The sequence below is a fragment of the Chiloscyllium punctatum genome, chromosome 7, assembly GCF_047496795.1.
Source record: "Chiloscyllium punctatum isolate Juve2018m chromosome 7, sChiPun1.3, whole genome shotgun sequence".
In the NCBI taxonomy this organism is placed as follows: domain Eukaryota; kingdom Metazoa; phylum Chordata; class Chondrichthyes; order Orectolobiformes; family Hemiscylliidae; genus Chiloscyllium; species Chiloscyllium punctatum.
Window position 1 is genome coordinate 37,362,726 of NC_092745.1, and position 19,769 is coordinate 37,382,494.

At 42.8% G+C, this 19,769-nt stretch overlaps 1 protein-coding gene across 2 annotated transcripts in view; it reads right to left on the reverse strand.

Moving 5' to 3' along the window:
• Positions 1–19,769, reverse strand: part of stx6 (syntaxin 6) — a 32,302-nt gene that overhangs the window by 8,970 nt on the left and 3,563 nt on the right. The window contains exons 2-7 of one of the 2 annotated variants that reach the window (XM_072573415.1): positions 16,720–16,889; positions 15,603–15,697; positions 14,184–14,246; positions 12,482–12,604; positions 11,600–11,706; positions 8,679–8,773 (exon numbers count right to left, since the gene is read on the reverse strand). In XM_072573415.1, coding sequence (XP_072429516.1) covers positions 8,679–8,773; positions 11,600–11,706; positions 12,482–12,604; positions 14,184–14,246; positions 15,603–15,697; positions 16,720–16,889 — 653 coding nt within the window. The remainder of the gene's footprint in view (positions 1–8,678; positions 8,774–11,599; positions 11,707–12,481; positions 12,605–14,183; positions 14,247–15,602; positions 15,698–16,719; positions 16,890–19,769) is intronic. The other variant, XM_072573414.1, reaches the window with a different exon arrangement.

Genomic DNA, 19,769 nt, shown 5'->3' on the forward strand with positions numbered 1-19,769 from the left:
GTAGGTCCCTTTTAAATCTTTCCTCAGTTGCCTTAAAACCTATGGCCTCTAGTTTTGGACTCCCCTATCCCAGGGAAAAGACTGTGGCTATTCACCCTATCACTATTTTGATACTATCTCAGGTTCCAAAAACGTCACATCATAACCACTACTCCCACTTCCTCCAATAGCTGGTGGTAATGGTTCTGCTGTTGCCATTTATATTTCCATAGACCCATCTTTGTTTTACTTGTCTTATTGCCATTTTCACACACTTTACAAGATCATTGCTTTTGCCATTTAATTACTCCTTCCACCATCCCCATTTTAGAAGTTCCTTTTTGCCCTCCCCCTTTTCAAGCAATTTGTTCACCTATAAAAGCTGCTAAATCTCTAACTTCTTGTATTTCTGATATAAGGTCATCCACCTGAAATGGTTCTTTCTCCACAGATGCTAATTGAACTGCGCAGCTTATCCAAATTTCACTATTTTGATTTCAATACAGTTCTAGTGTACTTCAAGCAAGGTTCTGAATGTTTTTCTTAGGACAGAGCCTCAGAATATCCTTTCATCACGTGACTCAGCACACAGTCTCCAGTTGGCACCATTGTGCCTATTGTTGAATTGTATCAACAGCAAAATTGGAAACCGTACTTACAGTCTCTTTGTCCAAATCATTATTATAGATTGTAAATAGCTGAGGCCTCAGCATTGATCCTTACATCATTTCACGAATCAGAATCTGTCCATTTGAAATGGTCCAGCTTCTCCTTACTCCTTCCAATAAGCAATTATTTACGCTAATAAACTATGCAGCACTTTATTAGTCCATATCTGGCATGAAAACTTCTATGACCTATCTCAAATTCAAATATACTACATCTACTGGCTCCCCTTTATCCACCCTACTGGTTACATCCTCAAAACAAAATTACCAAAAATTTTGCACTTGTAAAGTGACTTTGTATGATCATACATTTCCAATAACGCTGCCTTTTGGTCCTGTGAAATGGATTCTAGTCCCTCAACTTTCTCTGCTGATATTAATTTAGTTTCTCACTGTCAGCTGTGGCTTAGTTGGTAACACACTCACCTCCAAGTTACGAGGTTCCAGATTTAAGATCCAAGAGTGGAACACAAAAATTAAAGCTGACACTCCAGTGCAGTATTGAAGGAATGTTGCACTGTTGGAGGTGCTGATGTTCGAATGAGATATTAAACCAAGTCTCTATCTACCTGCTCACATGAATGCAATAGATCCTTCACACTCTACTGAAGACAAGTAAACATTGGTTCTGACTAATATTTATTCCTCAAATCAATACCACAAAAGCAGATTATCTGGGCACTGTCAGTGTGTAAATTTGCTGTTTGCATATTGATTACTGTGTTTCCTACACTGCAAAAGTACTATACTTTTAGCTCCTTGGTTACCCTTTCTCCAGTATGTAAATTGTATCCTCTAACGTAAAGGCACAATATCATTTTAATGTTTCTGCCATTTCCACAGTCCCCATTATAATTGCTCCCACTTCTTTAAAAAGGAAGAATGTGTGCTTTAGTTGTTCTTCTTGATTTTTATCCTCTTGTAAAAATTTCTTGCAATCTGTACTTAGATTCCTGGCCAGATTACTCATTTTCCCCCCCTTTATAGCTTTGAGGCTGACAACATTATAAGTCTCCTCTTTTAGTCTATTACTTCCCTTAACGTATCAAGTAGACCATAGATTGATCTTTCTTGCTGAGTTTTCATTTTTCAATGAATATACTTTTGTTGAAAATTTGGGCTAATTTAATGTTGCACACTATACACCACTATCAATCTGAACCAATTTAACCAAATCAACTCTGGCCAGCTCTGCTTCATAACTACAAAAGGGGCTTTATGATTCTTACTTTGGACTGGAGTAGGTCAATCTCAAACATAACATCGAATCCAATGAACTCAACTGTAGCATAATCATATTTTCTTTGGAGGACCTTTGACAGTGAGATCAGAAACCAAACTTGCCGCGTCACGTAATATTAAGATTTACAAATCTTTGCTCCTAACTGTTCCAGGAAACTGGACTACGAACCCATTCTACGAACCCAGCTTTCAGAATATCTTTGCCAATTTAATTTGTCTAATCAGTATTAAAAATAGAAGACCCTCGTGATTATTACATTGCTTTTCTTACAGGTTCAATTGTAATATTCTGTCCAAAGATATAACCACCAGCACAGAGCCTAATGCCTGTGTGAGATGAATTCTGTACAGTTTTCAACTTGAGGCTCCACAAACCACTCCCTCCAAGATTCTGGACACTTATTCCTAACCTCCACCCATTTTCATTTTACTTCCTGATTTTCTGAACCACTATCCATCCTCCTCACTATTTGAGATAGAGATTCTGCTGACTATTGTGGACCACAGCTCCTCAAACCCCATCTGTCGAACCTTATTCATATTTAGTACTGTCATTCCATATGTTCACGAACCAAAGCAATTGGATACTCCCCTTCCCATTCAGGTTATTCACACTCATGATGTAATATTCCAATCCCCAACACAGGGCTGGCAACACAGTCTTTTGAACTTCCAGAGTACAGCGCCTATTCCAGATTATACTCGTCACATTTGTTTCTACAACCTCACCCCAATGAATGGCTGCTGGCAACGTAGTGCCATTATCAGTCTGCCATCCATCTTACAGTCCTTGCTCTCAGCCACACAGGGAGCAAAAGCTTGGTACTTTCTAGATTCACGCAAGGGCATCACAGACATGAGATCACATCTCCTGCCCTGACCATCAAAAAAAAGCCTAAAGCTTTATTTTAAAAAAAAAAATGGGTGTGACAGTCTCCCAAAAAAAAACATCCAGGCAACTGTCACCCTCCCTGATACCCTGTCTTCAGCCCAAGCTCAAGTCAGTTTTGCAGGATAGAAGGAGGCTCTTCAGCCCATCATGGCCACGCCAGTTATCAAGCATGTAAATACTCTAATTCCATTTTCTAGCACGTGGCCTGAGGTCTTGTACGTTATGGTGCTTTGAACGCTCATCTGAATAGTTCTTAGATGTAATGGCTCCCACCTCTACCACTCTTTCAGGTAGTGAGTTCCGGATTCTCTCAACCTTCTGGGTGAAAACATTACTCTGTAAATCCAGTCTAAACCACTGGCTCGTCTTAAATCTTAGCTCTTTGGTAATTGACTCCTGTAAAGGAGGGATGTTTATGCCTACCCCAGTGTCAATGCATCTCCGTTTCATACAGTTGACCTCTACCCCTTAGCCTTCTCTGCTTGAAGGGAAACAACCCCAGCTCACCCTAGTTTGTCTTTATGGCTGAATCACTCACCAGAATGTTGCCTAGGTTGGAATCTCCTTTGTACCATGTCGCCTCCAGTGCAGTGACCAGAACTGCACACTCCAGCTGGGAATTCACTAACATTACAGGCAGCTCCATCATAAACTCCCTGCTCTTGTACTCAATGCTTTAACCAATAAAGGCATATAGGATATTTGCCTTAACACCTTAACTACTTGTCCTGCCGCCTTGAGGGATGCGTGGTAGACAGGCAAGAGGGTAGATGAACACAGGAAGCATCAAGAGGTGGAGAAGTCAACATTTTGGGCGTAACCCATCTTCAGGACTGAGGATGGGTGTAAGGGGAGCTGCACATAAAAGGGGGGGGCGGGGGCAGGGTAGTGAAGTGGGTATAGGTGAAAACAGGTAGAGGCTATGATCTGGTTGGTCAATGGGAGGAATGAACTTGGTTGATGACAGGGAGCAGTGGAAGGGAGGGGAGGTTACTTGAAATTGGAGAATTCCAGTGTTGAGTCCTCTGGGCTGTAGGTTGCCCAGGCGAAAGATGAAGTGTTGTTCTTCCAATTTGCGGTTTGGTTCATTGTGGCATGGAGGAGGCCGAGGATGGTCATGTCGGAAAGGGAAATTAAAGCAGGCGGTGACTGGGAGGTCTGGTCAGCCCCTGCATTGGGAGCACATGATGCAGTAAACTAGGTTGGAGGAGAGGCTGGTGAACCCTCTCTCACCAAGGAGGACTCTTAGGGGCCCTCGATGGAGGTGAAAGGGATGGTGTACTGGCAGGTTTTGCATCTTTTCCATTTGCAGGGGAAGGTACCGGGGGGGGGGGATTGGTGGGAGAGTGGCCCAAACCCAAGGACGGGTGAAGGGAACGATCCTTGCGAATGACAAGAGAGGGGTGGGATGGGGAAGATGTCCTTGTGGGGTCTAGTTGGAGATGGCAGAAGTGCTTAAGGATGATGCATTGGGTGCAGAGACTGGTGATGTGATAGGTGAGGACAAGGGGGACTCTGTCTTTAGTGCAGTTGAGGGGGGCATTTAAAGCAATCGATCGGGGAGTGGAGGGCTGCCTGGACGACAGAGGGAGGAAAAGCATATTGCTCGAAATAGGTGGACATCTGGGATGCTTGGGAGTGGAATGTCTCCTCGCCCGAGCAGATGCAGAGGAGTCGGAGGAATTGGGAGAACGGGATGGAGTTCTTGCAGGATACTGGGTAGGAGAAACTGTAGCTCAGGTAGTTGAGAGCCTGTGGATTTCTAGTAACGGTCTGCCTTGGGACTGTTGCTGGAGATGGAAATGGAGAGGTCAAGAAAGGGAAGGGAGGTGTCCGAGATGGACCAAGGGAATTTGAGGGCAGGGTACAGGACACTGAACCAATGCAGTCATCGATGTAACGGTGGAAGAGTTGGGACACAATGCTGGTGTAGGTACTGAAAAGGGACTGTTCAACACAGCCGACAAAGAGGCAGACATAGCTGGGGCCCAGCTTGGTGCCCATGGCCACCCCCTGGATTTGGTGAAAATAGGAGGAGTTAAAGGAAAAGTTATTAAGGGTGACAACCAGTTCAGCGAGATGGAGAAGGATATAGGGGAGGGGGACTGGATGGGTCTGTTGTAGAGGAAGAAACTGAGGACTTGGAGGCCATTCTTGTGGGGTATGGATGTGTATAAGGACTGCATACCCATTGTGAAGATAAAGCAGTGGGGGCCGGGAAACTGGAAGTTACTGAAGGGTGTGGTTGGTGTCATGGATGTAGGCAGGTGGTGCTTGAACCAAGGGATGGCACACAAAGGTCCCCCTCTGATCTTCTGTACTTCCTAGGGTCCTACCAATGTGTTGTCCTTTGCTTTGGTAGTAAACCCAAATGCTTTTCAGGATCAAAATTAATCTGCGACTCTCCTGTTCATCTAACCAGCTGATCGGTATATTCCTATAAGTGAAAGCTTACCTCCTGACGAGTTAACAAACCAAATATTGTTTCATCACTTGGTTCACAGATAACAGCCCTTCCTGAAGAAGGGCTCATGCCCAAAACGTCGATTCTCCTGCTCCTTGGATACTGCCTGACCTGCTACACATTTTCAGCTCTGACCTCCAGCATCTGCAGTCCTCACTTTCTCCTCACAGATAACAGTGCCTAATTAATGAATGGACAGCAAGGACCCAGCAGCAAATCGCTGCCAGATTTTGATCATATTTGACAAATTTCTCTGATCACAAGAGCTCTTACCTTCTTGACCAATCTCCCATGCAAAAGCCTTTGTCAAAAGCCTAATTGAAGGGTCCCTCAATACTCTCAACCACACACCTAGTTAGCCCCTCAAAAAATTCAATCAAATGTGTCAGGCAGAACACCCCTCTTACAAAGGTCACGCTGACTATACTTAATTAACTATTGACTCTGCAAGGGGAAACCTTTCCAAATTTTCCCTACCACTGATACTAAACTGTGTGGCCTGCAGTTTTCATCTGTTCCTAGAGGATGTATTCACCTTAAAAGTTTACTAAATCTGATAGTGATTTGAAGGTGCCAGTGTTGGACTGGGGTGGACAAAGTTTAAAAAAAATCACAACACCAGGTTATAGTCCAACAGGTTTATTTGGAAGCACTAGCTTTCAGAGCACTGCTCCTTCATCAGGCAGTTGTGGAGTGCTTCGAAAGCTAGTGCTTCCAAATAAGCCTGTCGGACCATAACCTGGTCTTATGTAATTTTTAACTAAATCTGCTAATTCCCCCCTCCTTCTGAACATCCATCTATTCAGTATTCTCTCCTGGTCTCTCTCTCTCGCGCTTCTGCTCCCCCCCCCCCGCCCACACACATACAAACACCTATGCCAACAGTGTTCTTCTTGACAGGTACAAAGTAATAATTTGAAACCTCACCCACATCTTCCAGATCTCAAAAGATTGCCACTTTGATCCCTAATGAGCCTCTCTCTTTCCCTGGTTATCCTCTTGCTTCCAATAAACTTCAAAAACATTCTTGGATTATCTTTTATTTTACCTGCCAGTGCTTTCTCTCAATCTCTCTTTTTATAAATTTACCCTCTGCACTTTCCATAATCCTCTGGAGCTTCTCCTGCTTTAACCTCTCTCCCCACCAGATGCTTTCTCTTGCTCCTTATCCAACCTTGCACATTCCTCAGCATCTAGGATTTCTGAACGTTAGCCCCACTGCCACCCACACCTTTACAGGAAGCTGTTGGCCCTGCACACTCACTAAATCCTTTTGACATGTGTCCCACTGCTAGGTATGTGGATTTTCCTGCATGTAGCTGAAGCCAGTCCAATTTTGCCAGATGCTGTGTCAAAATTAGCTTTCCCCCAATTCAGAACCTTTTTCCAGTCCAACTTTGTACTTTTCCTTAATTACCTTAAATCTTAGAGTTTTGGTCACCATCCAAAACTCCAACATGCTCCTCTGACAATTCTACCATTTGTCCAAATTTGTTCTGCAAAATTAGGTCCAGCATCCACCCTCTCACGAGGGACTTTCCACGTGTTGGCTTAAAGCATCCCTCCCTTACACATTAAGAATTCTGCCCGCTCCAAGCCTTTCACACTTCACCTATCCCAGCTAATCTTGGGAAAGCTGAAATCCCTTATTATTTTTACACTTCTGAGATTTGCCTAGACAGGTGATTTTCTATCCCTTCCTGTCTGGGAATAATAAACCCCCGAGTGTGACTGCCCCTTTGTGTTTTCAAAGTTCTACCCTTATGGCCTCAACTGGGAAACTCTCTAAGATATCAACCCTCCTTATTGCAGTAATTAGCTCCTTGATCAATATTATAATACTACCACCTAGTTCACAACCCACTCTCTTACCTGAAGACTTTATACCTAGGAATATGGAGATGTCAATCCTTCCCCAGTCTCAATCATGTCTCCATAATAGCAATATCATATCCTCATGTGTTAATCACACCCTCAAGCCATCTGCCATCTGTTTATTTATTTAACAATTCAAATTATTGCTCAATTATTTTAGTTGTACAATTAGCTTAACTTGAGTTTATTAATAGCATAGAACATTACAGTACAGTACAGGCCCTTGGGCCCTCGAAGTTGCACCGACCTGTGAAACCAATCTGAAGCCCATCTAACCTACAGTATTCCATTTTCGCCCATTTGGAGATCCAATGACCAATTAAATGCCCTTAAAGTTGGCGAGTCTACTACTGTTGTAGGCAGTGTGTTCCATGCCACCACTACTCTGAGTAAAGAAACTACCTCTGACATTTTGCCCTATATCTATCACCCTTCATGCTAGACATCAACAGAGGAAAAAGGATCTCCCTTGTCCACCCTGCCTAACCCTCTGATTATCTTATATGTCTCAATTAAGTCACCTCTCAACCTTCTTCTCTCTAACAAAAACAGCCTCAAGTCCCTCAGCTTTTCCTTGTAAGACCTTCCCTCCATACCAGGCAACATCCTAGTAAATCTCCTCTGAACCCTGTTCAAGGCTTCCACTTCCTTCCTACAATGTGGTGACCAGAAATGTACGCAATACTCCAAGTGCAGCCGCACCAGAGTTTTGTACAGCTGCATGACCTCATGGTTCCGAAGCTCAATCCCTCTACTAGTAAAAGCTAACACACCGTACTGCCTTTTTAACAACCCTATCAACCTGGGTGACAACTTGCAGGGATCTATGTACATGGACACTGAGATCTCTCTGCTCATCTACACAACCAAGAATCTTGCCATTAGCCCACTATTCTGCATCCCATTGCTTCTTTCAAAGTAAATCACCTTACACTTTGCCACATTAAACCCCATTTGCCATCTCTCAGCCCAGCTCTGCAGCTTATCTATGTCCCTCCGTAACCTACAATTTCCTTCAACAATATCCACAACTCTATTGACCTTAGTATCACCCGCAAATTTCCTAACCCATCCTTCTACGCCCTAATCCAGATCGTTTATAAAAAGTGGACCCAAACAGATCCTTGCGGTACACCACTAGTAGCTGAACTGCAGGATGAACATTTGCCATCAATATCACCCTCTGTCTTCTTTCAGTGAGCCAATACCTGATCCAAACCGCTGAATCCCCCTCAATCCCATGCCTCGGCATTTTGTGCAGGGATTGAGGGGTTGATGGGAAATAAGGAAAACTAAGTTACAGATTTCTAGCTCACACATCCCAACCCTAGCTTAAAAGCAGAAAAAAAAAATCTGTAACCATCTATAATGTTGTTCTCTGCCATAACTTCTTGATTTTTTTTGAAGTTTCAATTCCTGCCCAAGAGCACCAAACAGCTTCCACAGGTCCAATCTCAGGTCATAGCAGCAACAAACTTTCCAAAGTTATTTACTTATGTCCTGGGATCAATGTGTGAAGTAAGTACTGTACTGATACAGTCAGCCTCCTGCAACTTACCACTGGTCATGTGGGATACCTTGGCCAGTTTCTTCATTACATTATCCAGCCGTGACTGGGTACTATCCAACTCATAGGAGAACTCATCAAGCATACTGTGAGAGAACAGAAGGTACAGAGGCTGAAACATAACACTGAAGTCCAGGCTCTAATTTCACCCTTTGTGCACTGCATTATTAATAGAACTTGCTCTTGACTGCACATTATATCGCGATCAGATTGGAAACACAGGTTACCTCCTTATAGCTGCTGTAAAGTGCACTCAAACGTTTTGTCACTCGATGCTTGAAAAGTGCAGCAGACAAAAAAAAAATGTTGAAGTAGCGTTTTTTAAAATAAGTTAGTTAGTTCAAGTTATTTAACCTGGATTGTTAAGAAATTTAATATGGCTTTTCCCATTGTTGGTTCTTGGGCAAAAGACCACAAGATATAAAAGCAGAATTAGCCATTCAACCCATTGATTATACTCTATTATTCAATCATGGCTGACATGTTTCTCAACCCGATTCTCCTGCCTTCTCACTGTAATCCCTGATTTCCCTACAAATCAAGAACCTATCTATCTTAAACACACTCAATGACTTGGCCTCCACAGACTTCTGCTGTAGCGAGCTCCACAGATTAACCATGCCCTGGCTGAAGAAATGTCTCCTTATCTCAGTTCTCAACGGTTGTCTCTTCACTGAGGCTGTGCCATTGTGTCCTAGTGTCGCCTATTAATGGAGACACCTTCTCCATATCCACTTTATCCAGGCCTCTCAGTGTTCTGAAAGTTTCCATCAGATCCTCACCCCATCCTTCTAAACTCTAACAAGTACAGACCCACAGTCCTCAACCTCTCCTCATACACAAACCTTTTGTAATAGGGTCATTTCTGTAAACCTCCTCTGGACTCCTCCAATACCAGCACATCCTTAGATATGGGGTCCAAAACTGCCCAGAGTTGATCAGAGCTTTGTACAGCCTCAGCAGAATACCCCTGCTCTTATATTCTTGAAATGAATGCTAGCATTGCATTTGCCTTCATAACAGCTAATTGAATCTACATGTTAACCTTAAGAGAATCCTGAACTATGACTCCCAAGTTCCTTGGTGCTTCAGATTTCTGAAGCCTTTGCCCATTTAGAAAATAATTTACACCTCTACTCTTTGTATTAAAGTGCTCAACCTCCCACTTTCCCACACCGTATTCCATCTGCCACTTCTTTGTCCACTCTCCTAGCCTGTCCAAGTCCTTCTGTAGCCTCCCCATTTCCTCAACACATTTGGGCCTTGTGGTAATTCACTCAAAACCCACCCACTTAAAGAGTTAAAATTGGGCATTTTGCTGTGGAAAATGATCCTGACACAGGAGAAATTAACCCCCTTCTGCCATTTGCTGGTCTGTTAACTCTAATCTATGAAAGCTATGAAATCTAACTTCCCTTTGTCAGGATATAGGAATAGGAAGGATTTGGAGGACTATGGGCCGGGTGCTGGCAGGTGGGACTAGGTTGGGTTGGGATATCTGATTGGCATGGACGGGTTGGACCAAAGGGTCTGTTTCCATGCTGTACATCTCTATGACTCTATGAATGGTTTTCTTAATCCTAATTTTGTACAAAACTACCTTTTCACAGTAACTTCTCGAAGTCCTCTACAAGCCCCACGATAGACTTAAATCCTTTCTTTTCACTTCTACCTCAAATTCCACTGCTTGTTTTTTTCTGGTTATACTTCCTGAACATGATTTAATATCAAATAATTGGGAATACTCCTCCCTTCTCTAAGATTTTCCCCTTTTCTCCTAAAGAGGTTCTAATATTTAGTTCCCAGTTATGACCACTTGCAGCTGTGTTACCACACTTGTTTCTAGGTCATACCCGCCAAGTTAAATCTCTGCCTGAAACTCACTGAATTTGCTTTTCATATCCATGAACTTTCTATATTCAAGAAATATATTTGCTGGGAACTGAATCGCAGTGCGACTCTCAATGAAAAGTCTATGAAATGAAGACATTGACTTCAAACTGCGCAAATGTGACAATTATAATAGTAACAAAAATATGACAAAGTTCCTGTCAGTTAAAAGTGAAGTGGTGGATAGAATATGAAAGGAAGAGTAACGTTGAATTAAAATTAAATTAAAATTCCAAACCAACACATCACTTTTACATTACAGACGCTGAAGTAATATGAAAAAATGCTTACATGGATCACCCACTCTAAACTATCCTTCAGCTCTGATGGGTTACTGAGGTCATTCTCATTTCCTTCTCCAAGTTTAATTGCTTTACAACTTTTAGTTTCTTCTATCTTTACTGCTGTAGGCACAATATCGGACTCGTCATCTGTCCTCTTCAATTTAATGGTTTTTGAACAACTCTCTAGATCATGTTTTGCATCCTAAGCCCTCCCACTGACTAGTTACACTTCCTGTGAACGTCCATTCTTTCTGTTCCACAAGGTTACTGGACCCAGTCGGTTCGGGTGAAGCCCATTCAATACTGCTGTTCGTTCCTGACCCTGAGACAAAATCTCTTTCCAAACCAACTCCTTCACCCACTTGTTCCACATGTCCACTTTGACTGTCTCAATGTCAATTTGCAGGTGGCATGAGCAATAATTCGCTGATTAATTAATTATGAATACATTTCAATCTAACTCCCAATTCACGGTACTCTCCAACTGAATTTCTCGCCCAACCTTTCACACTGTGCCTCTTTAACCACAGTTAACATCAACTGGATATTCCCTGCTCTCTCTCATGTGCTTACCTAGCCTCTCGAGGGGTCGTTTATGCTGCCACACACACAAACACATTCCGTCATCCACTCCCCCAAGCTCAAAACAAATGCTGTGCGCGCAAACACACACATACACAGCCTTGTAAAAGACAGAATGAGATTTAAAAACAAGGGAATAGTTGAAACGACACTCACACTGCTTGCTCGTCCAACTCATTCCCAATCTTCTGTGACATGTTCTTCAAAACACCAATACTGCCTGATACCAGCTCCAGCTGATCATCCTGCTGCTCTGTGATCAGCTACACACGGACAGCAAAGAGAAGAAAGATGACCAGAAGATCCATGAATAGCTGTTAAACACACCCCCTCCTCCCACCAATACCAGCACTGGCCTCACCCAGACTCTCAGCAGACAGCACCACCACCTCTGCCCCCCCACCCCCCCAACCCATTATCTGCAAATCCCTTTTCTTTGGCACACTCTCATCTCCTGTTACCTGCACAGAGGCACTCCCCATGGGCCAAAATGACTCCGAGGCAGGGAGGTCAGTCCTTACACACCATTCGATCCTTGTCCAGTCCTTCTCAACACAAAATGCTGATCATAGTTTCATAGGTCTCTGTGTTTGCTCCAGTCCCTCATGCAACTGGTCACAGTAAGTGGCAACACGCCATTAAACCACAAGGGAATCACTCCCTGACTTTGCATTCAATTGGTGCCCACAGGCATTCTCCAGCCACAATACCTTGCTGGATATCTTTCAAGTGCAGGGAGGCCAGTTTAATGGGCTCATTCCTGAGAATAATATGCCCAGAAAAGTCCTGGAAATCCACTGGTGGACAGACAATATAGCTCAGACAGTGCCTTTATCCTACCTACTGTAATTGTTACTCCGCCCACAGCAACCACCAACCTTCATGATAGTAAGCTTTGGTTTGTGGCTTTCAATCTCCCATATCCCCCATAGAAAACAAAAATCAGGCATGTTAAAACACACCCTGATACAGCCTCGGCTACTGTCTCCTGCCCATCCATCAATTGGAAGATGCATTTCTCATTCCCTGTCCAAATACCTGCTGTTGCATATGCTGGTCCTCAATAAATTGCGAATTCGCTGCCTGCAACTCTTGGTCCAGCCTGCTATATTTGTCAGAAGTTGAGTTCAGTCCCTGGTTTCCTCTGGTGCTTAGCAAAGTCTGCACACAAGCAGAACAAAAAAATTAAAACTTTTCAATAGAGAATTGGATTTCCCTGCCTGGAGAAGAAAGGTTTGTAGTCATTAACTTAAGAGCGGCCCGGTGGCTCAGTGGTTAGCACTGCTGCCTCACAGCGCCTGGGATCTGGGATCGATTCCAACCTCGGGTGACTGTGTGTGTGGAGTTTGCACGTTCTTCCAGTGTCTGCGTGGGTTTCCTTTGGGTGCTCTGGCTTCCTCCCACAACCCAAAGATGTGCAGGTTTGGTGAATTGACCATGCTAAATTATCCATAGTGTTCACAGGTTAGGTGCATTAGTCAGACGTAAGTGTAGGGGAATGGGTTTGGGTGGGATACTCCTTGGAGGGTCGGTGTGGACTTGTTGGGCCGAAAGGCCTGCTTCCACACTGTAGGGATTCTATGGTGATTCTAACACACAATAAGTCTCTCAGAGGTGTCTCAAGACACTTCTTACCGGTGAAATGGATGAATTGACGTGCTACAGTAATTTTCCACGCTGTAAACATCTAAGTTAAAAGTCATAAGCAGAACTGGCACTTATATAGTACCATTCATTATTTTCTGAAGTACTTTTGAATGCGGTCACTGCTTATATAGGAAATAATGGCAGTCAATTTCACAGAGTGAAGTTCCAAAAATAGGTATTCGTCATTGAAACAACACCTCGGAATCTGCCATATCCAGGAGAGGACAGATGCGTTTTCAGTCTAATATCTTACTGAAAGATGGCACCACTGACATTGTAGTTTACTGCCCAAGGGGGTGCTGGAGTCTCAAATTACATGCAGAAGTTCCTGATTGTAACTTGAACCCATGACTTTGACTCAGTGGGCACCACTTAGCCATGGCCACACCTTAATGACATAGTTCAGGTGGCATAGGATTGAGGAGTGCACACCAGCAAAAGATCTGGACAGTCGAAGTTCACCAGATTTCTGTAGCAAACAATATCAAGCTGGTGCCCTCCAGATGGTAACAGATTACTGCCCATGAGGAACAGAGGCAAACGCAGGTGCCCAACAGATGTCCCAGCTGAAAGTGGCCAATTCAGCCCATACAATCGGACCTTTGACCCTGAAATCTTGGTACCATACCAGTAGATTGGAGTGCCTCTTCAAGAACATTATGATTGAGCCAAAATCATGATGCTAGTGAAACTGTAGATCTGATTAACTTGAAGACGAAATGGTAAAATGTTAGTCTACCTGTGCATTGATGGGGATGTGCGTGCTACTGCTGTCATGCTGGGCTCTTCTTCAACCTTTTGTACAATGCCTTGCATTTTCCAAACAAATGACTCCAAAAATCAGGAGTCGTAGTTCTTGGTAAACTGCAGAACATTGAAGGCAATGCTGACACAAACAATGAATATCCCAATCAGTGAAACTAGCCAGAAGACCACAGTCTGTATTTTTCCCCACTAAGGATTCTCTCTCCTGCCAAAGGGCCATGAGAAACCACAGCTTTGATGATCAGTGCTGGGGGATTTTTTTCCACCAGTGCCTCTACATCATACTGGTTGGTCAGAAGCAAGAGACAAGTTCAAGCTACTTACTCACCTGTCTGTTCCTCTGCTCCACTAATGCCTGCATTGAGGAACTGGACATGTGATCCTTCATTTCCTGCAAATACAACTAAAAAGATCAGTATTCACTACAGCAAAAAAAATGGAAACACTCATCACAAAGGGATGTGAACAGTTGCACTGAATCAGTCGTTCTCCGTGAGACTTGGTTTTACATTTACGTAGTTCTGTAGCTCAACTAAGTCAAAGGACAACCCATGCAGCTTCACTTGTAAAATGAAACATGCTTGCATTAACTCCCCCTTTAATATGCACAGTGTTTTTAATAAAAGTGCTAGGGAATTGAGCAATACTTTTCGGATTCCATGCTGTGCTGTCAAGCACTCCCAAGGCAGGTGCAACATTAATTCAATAGTTTAATAACTCCTCCTACCCTGTCCCTACTCAACCCTCCCAAGACAGGTACAGCAGAGGGTTATATTTGCAATAAAACTCCATTTACACTCTTTCAGAAACATGCATCAGAACAAGTTCCCCATCACATAAATGACATTCTTACACCTCCCACATCAATTGTCTTATAATTCCTCCAACTGGCTCTCAGCATTCCAACACTCGCTTGACCTTTCCAAGCCAAGACCCAGAAGGGCATCGAAACAAGCAATAGTAATCTGCCTTCTGATTCTCCGATTCACTTTCTTTCCCTGCACATTGTGCTATGCTGGTTGAAGGCACAATCTCACAGTGTAAGGCTAAAACTCCACATCTGAGCAGTGTACAGTGCTCAGAACTAATTTCAAAAACCATGAAACCCCACAAGTGCTTTCTCAGCCATGTCCATCTCCCATAGGGTAACAGCAATGTGTAATTAAGAGGGAAGGAGTTTGTACAAATAATTGGATCTTACAACCTGACCAAAATAATTAACTAGGCCTTACATTTACTACCCAACCCTAATGACCTGATGACTGAATGAAGTAGGCAGGAAGCTATAATGAAATTTAAGAATTGATACAGGATTAGAGTCACAACAGCAGAATGGTTAAAAGACAGAAGTTTCACTCTGGTAAATTACATTAGTGAACCAGATTAAAGATAATCTACAGCTTTGTGGTCACTTTCGTTGATACCTTCATTTTACATGCTAGAATGAGTTTCGAGTATACAGTTTTCTGAGATTTACCCAGAGTTTGGATTGCTAATCTAGTAACTGAACCATCACAATACCACAGAAACTCTAGATACAAACATATTGATTTAACGATAAAGGAACTAGTGGTAAGACTTAATATAAAAGCACACTTCTTTCTGCCTCTCCACAAAAACTTTCGGTCTTGCTCTATCTCTCCACCTGGCCAACTCCCAGACCAAACATTTCCCACAACCCACTGCTTCTAGATCACGGTTATTCATCACTGTCTCAGTTGTCTGTTAACACAGCAACAGGACTTGCCTTCACAATTTGCTTCGTATTGGTGATGAACGCTTTCCGCTTACTCAGTTCTACTGGATCAAGGTTAAACTTCCGAGGATTTGTCTCTACAATACATACGTTGCTGTTAAGGCAAATTAACTTGTGTTTACATTGGATTAGAAATTATACATACAGCAGCCTGTATTGATAGAATACTTTTATATAGTACTATGTTGAAGAGTTTAACCAGACCCAATGAAATATAATGACTCACAACTGCAGCAGCTATACATGCCAAAACAAGGTTTGCAATTTGACACAATAGTAGGCTTGGCACCACCAAATGAAATTGCCTGACAACCTCTCAATGATGCACCTTTGCACCACTCTTCTTCCATTATAGTCAAGAATATCAATCTTCTCTCAAGGCCTGTCTTTACTTGGTACCCAAGAGGGTGGCTCACCCACTGATCTTCCACTCCATAACCTCCATTCGGATGATGCAAACCACTTTCTATAAAGATGGTAAATCCACTACTGCCTATAGCCATCACTACAGAAAACTAATTTGTTCAAACGGTTAAATTTTCCATGGGCTAACACAAAGTAGCATTCAGTTCCAAACTGTGCCAAGTTCTACTGAGTTATTGAGGTACTCAGTTTGCTTGGTGAAACACAGGAATTGTTACAATATTGTTGCCAGGACCCCATTTAATGGGAAAATTGTTTAGATTCCCGCCCACTTCTAGTCTCTCAAACACTAGCCATTAGAAATGCTATTTTTTGGGATGCATTCAGTACAGGTAGCTTTGCTGTGTTCATACACTGCTTCTGTCAACGTGTGCAGAAACTCACCTACCGTTGGCTTCAGATACAGGAAAACACATGGCCTGACTTTTACCAACCAACATCATAAGCAAACCCACTTCCCGTACTCCTGTACAAAGTTACCTTGAACCTTTAGAGCTTTCAACATGCTTTGGCATCCTGCTTTTAAGAGCCTTGAAACATATCTGTTAAACCAGACATGGATATTTGTTGCAAACATCATTTAGCTATTAGCAGCTGCAGTATTACCCAAGGCTAAACTGCCACATTGCTGTCTGTAGTGACTTTTGAGAAGGAGCCATCACTTTAATATGCAAATAAAGGATATTAATAGTCTCATCGAGGTCCTCCAAGTCCCACTCGATACTCCGGAGACTATTCCGAAGTTCATTAGTTGTCCAGTCACACTCCTCCTTGCTGGCTGAAGAGGGATCGGCCAGTAACTCGGTCCATCTCTGGTACAATCCCTGAGAAGTGCTCACCGCTTTCTGCACTTCGCTGGAAAAAAGAATACACCATGAAATTGGTACAAATTAACTTTTAATATAGTTCAAATCTTAAAACATTGGGAAACAGCTTCTCAGCCTTATTCATGCATTTGCATTTGGCGTCTTGGCCGGGGTGGGGGGGAAGTCAACAGTGGTATTGTAGATATCGTTCTCACTGCAGACTTAGGACTTTATGGATTCAAGTTCTCACTCCAAGAACTGAATGTAAACCTAGGCCAATATGTGTTTACACTGTTAAGGGACTACAGCTGTGTTGAGTTTTTCAGAGGAGTCTTGAACAAATAGCTTGTCTCCACCAGCATGCCAACTCCACTACACACACACACACAAATGGACAATGAGCACACATTTCAGACCAGAACCACGCACCATACCCCAGCTGCACATCTACAGAATTATAAATAAGTTACAACACAGAATTAGGCATCTGACTCATCGTACCCTTGTTAGTTCCCCGAAAAAATAATTTACCCCACACCCCACGTCTTTCCCTATATCCTGCTATTTTTTCCCCGCTTCAAATAATCATAGGCGCAACCATTCACAACAGTACAGCTGGGAGTAACCACATAGTCCTTGTAGAGACACAGTCCTGTCTTCACATGGAGTATATCATCCATTGTGCTGTGTTGCACTAACATTGTACTTAATGGGATAAATTTTAAAAACATTTCGCAAATCAAAACTGGGCAGCGAGGTGCAGAGGGCGATCAGCAGCAGATTATATTCAACCACAATCTGTAAACTCATGGCCAGACATACCCCTCACTCTGCCATTACCACCAAAGCTGAAAATGTGTTGCTGGAAAAGCACAGCAGGTCAGGCAGCATCCAAGGAATAGCAGAATCAACGTTTCGGGCATAAGCCCTTCTTTATTACCACCAAACCTTGGTTTCAAGAGGAGTGCAGGAGGATATGCCAGCAGCAGCACAAGGCACACCTAAAAATAAGGTGCAAACTTGCTGAAGTTACAATACAGGGCTTGTGCTCCAAAACGAGCAAACTGTGACAGTAAAGTTAAAAGGCTGAATCTACCTAGCAACATGACATAATAGAGATGTAGCGAACAGAGGGGCATACACAGCACAGACAGCTACATTTCCCATTAGTGGATGGTCTATGAACAGATGGCATATATTTAAGGGACAGGAGGTTGTAGGGTGGTAGGAATCTAGAACTCATTGCTTGAAAGGGTGATAGAGGCAGAAACTTCCAAGATTTAAGAAGTATTCAGGAGTGCTATAAAATGGAATTGGAATGATTAGGTAATTATTTTTGACTTGGTGGACAGAAGGAACACCAAGGAGGAAGGAACATCAGAAGGAACACTGTGTTGTAAATCTCTGAGTCTAATGAGGCAAGTTCAGAATGCCAAATGATGTTTTGTGGACATGGGCTCAACCCCACAAAGGCACATGGTGAAAGATGATTTCAGTAAAACATCTGGAATAAATGGCTGGTTTAATGGCATCCACTATCAATTGTTAAAAACCCAAGCTGATAACTAATGTCCTTCAGACAAAGAAATCTGCTATCCTTACCCGAATCTAGCCTACATGTAATTCCAGATTCACAGCAATGTGGTTAACTCTTCACTGCCTTCTAAGCAGTTAGAAATTAACAATAAATCCTTACCTAATTAGTGACACACAAATCCCACAAACAAAATAATAACACCTGGCAATGACTATCTCCAACAAGACAGATTCCAACCATTGTACCATTGAATGCCAAGGGGCAATCATCTGTGAATTCCTCCACTAATAGGTATATTGGGGTTACTTTTGATCAGAAATGGAAATGTAACTGGACAAGACATACAAATACTGCAGCTACAACAACAGATCTGAGACTGGGTCTTAATTCAGCGGTGGGTAACTCATCTGCCTCCTGAAAGCTTGTCCATTATTTACAAGACTCACGTCAGGAGTGAGATAGAATACTTTCCATGTGCACTCATGATCAATACCATCCAGGACAAAGCATTCCACTTGACTTGCACCCCAACTAAACCCTTCCATTTTTGCACACTCCAACAACAATGCACAGTAGCAGTAATGTGACATCTACAAGCTGCACTGCAACAACAAAATGTTCCTTAAAATGCACCTTCCAAACTAAATGACCCTTAACACCTAGAAGGACATGGGCAACAGATACATGGGAACACTATCACCTCCAAGCTCCCTTCCAAGCCACTCATAATCCAGACTTGAAATTATATTGCTATTCCTTCACTGTCACTGGGAACTTCCTTCCTAACAGGACGGTGGGATTTCCACTCTCATGCCGTCACATCCTTCATAAGGTCTGGTGACCAGAACTGGACAAAATACTCTGATCAAGGCTGAAACAATGTTTTATAGAAGGTGATCATAACTTCCTTCCTTTCGTGTTCCTACAATACTTGCATTCATAAAGCCCAGAGTCCCAATGTGCCTTATCAGTGTCAATAATTGTACCCAATCCCAGATCCTGCACTCACTTTAGGATTGTAGATATTTTTAGTCTTTATAAAACGACTAAACCAAAAACTTAACTTTTTAATTAAGCTGTTCAGACATGTTATGACACATGAAGCAAGTGGGACGGGAACCCAGTCCTCATGGTTCAGAGGTAGCGACAATGTCATTCAGGGAGCGTCCCTTTATTTTACCTTTGCCTTTCCTCATTCTTCCAAGGAAAGCCTTTCATTTTGTACTTCTGTCCATTAAATTTCTTGTGTTTACCCATTCAACTAACCTGTCGTCTGTCCTCCTGAAGTCTATCACTGGCTTCCTCAAAGTCTTCATAACTTGTCTACTATAAGTTCTGAAATTATGCCCAGATCATCCAAGATTATATCATTACATTAGATTCCCTACAGTG